At 34.6% G+C, this 5,770-nt stretch overlaps 1 protein-coding gene across 1 annotated transcript; it reads right to left on the reverse strand.

The window, feature by feature from the left end:
• Nucleotides 1-612: 612 nt before the first annotated feature.
• On the reverse strand, nt 613-2,134 carry LOC111369242 (methyl-CpG-binding domain-containing protein 4-like). Its single transcript, XM_022990700.1, has 2 exons — nt 1,928-2,134; nt 613-1,229 (listed from the first exon to the last, which is right to left on the reverse strand). The coding sequence occupies exons 1-2, from the start codon at nt 1,931-1,933 to the stop codon at nt 723-725; spliced, it is 513 nt and encodes a 170-aa protein (XP_022846468.1). The 5' UTR covers nt 1,934-2,134; the 3' UTR covers nt 613-722.
• Between the last annotated feature and the right edge of the window lie 3,636 nt (nt 2,135-5,770).

The raw sequence follows: 5,770 nt of genomic DNA on the forward strand, positions 1-5,770 counted from the left end.
AAGTGCCTAAATTATTGAATTTTTCTCAAACGAAAAGGCTAGGTTAAGTTAACCTAGGGTTGTGGTTTCCTTTTAGGGAAATTTTGAACCACTTAAGTTTAGACTAGGTATCCTAAGGAGAGGGCTATATTGTGAAAAACACCTAAATTTTCCAGCGCTTTGGATGAAATTCAATACGGTTTCTAAAGTTCAAGTAGTTTTCTACAACATCACCAATAAGTAGCACTTTAAGGCTTTGTATGGTTCATTGGGATTCGTGGTCTACCTAGATGCCAAACCATGTCTTTACTTTTCCACACATTGGAGATGAGATGGTTCTTAACCTTCTGAACCAACATGCTATCGTTACCTAAACTTGAAACCTGACCGCGGAACATGCATGAATAAATCATTAGTCTTTTATGTAAACAAAACAAGCCTGTCCCCATCCCCTTTGCCAAACTTGTTAATGTTGAATTTCATAAGGCAACTTTATAATATATTTCCATTTAGATATACAGACATTTTTCATTGCCTCCTATATGTTAGAGTATTTGCTTACATGGAAAGACTTGATTACATTCAATGCATATGTAACATCAACAAGCAGGAGAGAAGCTATACTAATTCTGATAAAGCGCAACTTGACAGATAGATTAAATACGCAACAACAAACAACATCAAGAAATACCGGTCCAAATCCAAAGTATAACAAGGTAATTTCTAATAATCAGCAACTTGAATCATTTTACAAATGAAAATTTTCGTTTACTGCCACCGCTGGATTCCACCTTTACAGCATCAACAGGTACAGTGTTCATCATGACCTTTGGGACGGAGAAACTGAAATCTGAGGTAGACAAATCCTTGTACTCTGGATTTTCTTTCAGAAATGATGCAACTTCAGTACCTGCCCTAAATTTCCTCCCATTGGGAGCGAAATAGTAACAATCAAGTTTTGAAAAATCTTTCCTTAGCACCAAATCTCTATGGAATCCCGGAGGGGTTTTGGGCAGATTTGGCTTGTCAATGACCCATACACGTGAGTTATCATACTCCATATCGGCAGGATCGTTGCAAGAGATGTTGGATTTTTTACTGCAGACAAATGGATCTTCGACTATTTTTCTTCTGATTTCCTCGTACTCTTCTTGGGTTGGTATTATCCTCCACTTCAGGCAATCCTCACATTGCACACTCCAAATATCAATAGAGCTGCGAGGTGCTGCCATACGAGTCGCCTTTGAATGCTGAAACAATAGGCAAAATTTCCATAATATACAAATGATCGAACTGATTAATCTATACGTATTTTTTGGGGGAATTCATAAAACTTGCAGCTTCAGAAAGGGTTTGGAAAATCAAATGGTATCCACTATTTAGAAACAGCCGCCAAGAGAATAAGAAATCGAAACAAAATACTGCAAGAAAAATCTCTTCTGAAATCAGATAGTGTCAAATAAGTAATGAAATAAGCAATTACATGTAGATTTTCTGATACACAGATGGATGTAAATGTTTACATATGTCAAATATCAAGAGAAATGTACTAAGGTTTAGAAACAAGACTCGTAAACCCACAAAGAAAAACCAGAATAAACAAGATGCTGACTGGAAATGTCTATAAAAAATAATTTTTCACATGTACATCTGAATTCATACATTTGTATATACTAACTTTAAGACATAAACAAGACGCTGATAGGAAAATCTCTATAAAAAATAAATTGTTTCTTATACATTTGAATTTATTCTTTTGTATATACTAAAACCAAGACAAATCCCTTTGGGTTTTAAAGCAAGACCATAAACACACCAAAAAAATATAAAATAAGGGAAACAAGATTCTGACTCTTTCTTCGGAAACATCAATTACTGTACAAAATTCAACAGAAGAATTTCTTTAACGCTGCAATTCATATAATCATGTATAAAACAAGAAGTATACCTTCATCGGTGTTTTCTCGGCCTTGTTCTCAATTGTCGAATATCTGAATTTCCTCCCCTGTGTCGATCTGTGGATTTTCTTCTCTCTTCACTCCCTAAACTCGCTATGTGTATGCTACTGAATCCAGGAGATTATATAGAATGCTTATTACATATTCAGGGAGTCGACTTTCTACTAATTGCGAAATAGTATCCCTCATTCCAATTTTGTTCACTTCGGCCCCTATATTTTAGTTAATCCAATTTTGCTAGTAATAGTGTTATATGAGTAAATAAATTTCTCGTAAAATACATTGATAGAAACATTTGTTGAAACAGGTAAATAAACATCTTCCTTCATGTGTACCACCATGCAAAATTTATAGGTCATTGACTTGGATAATAAAATTCACTTATCGATCCACGTCCAGAAAGGTGATTGATCAAGGTGCCCTATTTATGAATGAAAGAAAGAGCTTGGATTACAATGCGAGACCTGTGGAACTACAAACTTAACAGGTAAAGATACTTTCTACTAATCTTTATTATGCACTTTTTTCCCTGCATTTATATTATATAGTAAACACATCCTTATCGCGAAATCATCGTTCGAGTTATTCATACATACTATATTTATACGTTGATGCACATCATAACTATAACAGCCATCATACATCATGATGTTTAGGATTCATCCCCAATATATATCAAGTACCTGTCTCGTCGTACCTTCGCAAATTTGTCCACCAATTGACGATAGAAACATACCCATACTAATTACACATGCATCTCGTAGAATCAAATGTGTCGATAGCGCACCTCAATATCCTTGATACTATAACATAGGAGCAATGCGAGAACATTTTTCATCAAACGCAAGTTATATGAGCCACTTAAAAACACTTGGCTTAAGATCAAACCTGTACAGGAAAACATTTCACGTGCGTCTTTATTGCACCACAACCATTTTCCGCGCATGCACGTGAAACTAAGATCATGTTGTTCAAGTATACATGGACACCCGCATACACGTTCACATGCACATTCATTTCGTTAAGTGTTCAAAGCTATGTTACTTGTCCACATGAAAATGAACTTTTCGAATAAATATTGAAAATTGGTTTGATCTTTTAAGTTGGAAGTTAATGAAAGAATTTGATGTTTTGAATATGTTTACCAACACGAAATCATTGTTATATATAGTATTACAACCTGCATACATGAAATAATGCCAAAAACAAGCCAAGGGGATGTGAGAACATCCAAAACAACAACAGAATTCAAATCTACAACAGTTAAAATTTTGTACTCACCCAGTTTCCCAAAATTACTTTTGGTTTTAAGAATGATGGATGGGCCATCCCCGAACTTATTGCCCAGGCCAATTTTTTGCCTCTGTCTTTTTTCTTCTCATTTTGTTTTTGCTTGTTTTTCTCATGGTTAATCGCTTCCATCACTTTCAAACCAAAATCACATCTCATTGTACATATTGAACACTATTCCCACAATAAGCAACCTCCATTCTTTGAGAGAAGCAAATTTTGACCGTTAGTCAGTAAAGACAAGTTCTAGTTGGGATGATTATGATAGTAATGGTGGAGACTTTGCAAGTTTATGAAATTGTCTAGCGATAAAACATACTTTTTTGAGGAGCAAGTTTCTAACCTTACTGCGCTTACTGCCAATGCAAACTATAACATGGAGGAAGGAATCTGCTTTCATGTTGAGTTTGACAAGGGTCGAAGTCTCCACTAGATCCTTATCATTTACCTCTTATCTATGTTCATTACAGTTTATTATCCTCTTTCTTTATGTGCGCTAAATTCTTTATGGACAAAATATTGATAATGAATGATCAACTTGTTTTTTCCTCAAATTAATAAGATGTCACTAGGATTGTATATCAATTAACATAAATCTAGATATTCAAGATCCAGCGGCCGAACGTTGCATAAAATCATTAGAGAGTATATCACCGTAATTATGCATAAACATACCCAAAAACAGTAACGTTACCGTCAATATTGCACCTCAATGCAATTAATTAGTTAATACGAGGCAACAATACGTTACTGCTAGTGATGCACGGCATTGCCCTACAATTAAGCTATATTATTCCGACGAATTCTTAGTTCTGGACCTCTCATAATTTCATATATTCAACGATCAACTATGTGACAGAACATCAAGCGAACTAATATGTCACACCGTAATCAATAAGAAAAGTGCAAAGAAATTTTCCAGTTCTTCAGCACATCATATTTGTGAAGTTCTTCCCACCAACAATCATAATTTATTCATCTCTTTTGATTAGGATAGGTGCAGAGACTCAATGGAAGCTGTTCTAACAAATGGAGCGGATTGTGTTGGTAGAGGAATCTTTCAATCAAAACTTCAGAAAAGATGAAGGATAAACGTATATATTGAATACTATATCAAATGATTAATGACGACTCGAATCTCTATCTATATTTTTTTGATCTGTGAAGACGCGTTGTTAGGTGCTCCATTTTCTTTTCCCATTGAGGCTGAACCTAAACCTGTGCTCGAGAGATAGCTGTCCATACACTGATAAGGGATGTATGGATTCTTGAGAAGAGAGGAGCCGTGACTCCTCGATACTCAATCAAATCCTCTTTTTTGACGATTGAATGCATTTCTATAGTCCCATATTTAGTAATGCCCGAACTCTTTCTTCTGTATCGAGGATCATCAAAATAAGCAAGAATGCTATTTCTATGGAAAATGCCATTTGGGGGGATTTCAATCGAGATACCTGAACGGGGAATTCTTGAATCGATTGGAGTGGAATGATGAATCTATTTCTCCGCACTTAGAGAGGGATAAGAAAGAAGAAGCTTCAAACACTTGCATCTTAAAGCAACACATGTGAAAGCTTAAGACCTCGAGCGAATCCAAGTGAGAAAGAAAATTATGCAAATTGCAATGTACTATTCTTTGGAGACTAGAAAGCGGAGATCCTCCTGAGGCTTCTCTTTTTTATTTTTCTGAATACGAATAAATATCAATTTACTAATTGAACAACTTTTAAACATGAAGTGATATGAGTTGCAAGAAAGTTATCCCGATTTAAATGTAAAGTTTATCACATATGTGTGACTCAAAGAAATTTCAAAAACATATATAAAGATAAGAAATTTCATTGTTCATATATAGTCTCTAATAGACTGATAAAATTCTGTTACTATTACCCTACAGTTTGATCATTTAAAACTAATCGTATGTGGAACATCTATCTCAAGTCACTACAGCACAATGTTGGAGAATTGGTTGTTGTTTAACCTGGGGAGCAGAAAAGCATATTGGTGTTTGTGATTTCAGCGAAGGATTAAGGTGTAAGATCAAAGATATTAGCATAAGAATGTTGACAGGAAAGTCGCTGAAGTTTTATTTTGTACTAAAATCGACCTATTTGGTGAAATTATTGAATTTTATTTTATTGATGTGTTCTGGGTCATATTTGTATGGATTCAAAAATTTGTAATTTCTATTGATTTGCATAAATTGTTGCACGAATAAATTTGTTTCGCTATGCAATGGTGAAAAAATGCTACAGAAAAATAATCATATGAGCATAGACAACGGACAAAATTTTTTACAAAAAGTTTATTAACAACATTCAAAAAGCGTTGCAAAAAAATTATTAGCAACATTTGAAAAATATTGTCGTATCCTTCTATTCTACGAGCAACATCAAGGTTTGCAACATACGTCCGAATGTCGCAAAACGTATTCGGCTACATTTTTTGAACATTGCAGAAGGTTGTTTTTGTTGTAGTGTACTCTCATTTCAATCAACATGGAATTTAGTGAGATGAAAACGTGGATGTTGTTTGGAACACTA

The sequence above is a fragment of the Olea europaea genome, chromosome 20, assembly GCF_002742605.1.
Source record: "Olea europaea var. sylvestris chromosome 20, O_europaea_v1, whole genome shotgun sequence".
Classification (NCBI taxonomy): Eukaryota; Viridiplantae; Streptophyta; class Magnoliopsida; order Lamiales; family Oleaceae; genus Olea; species Olea europaea.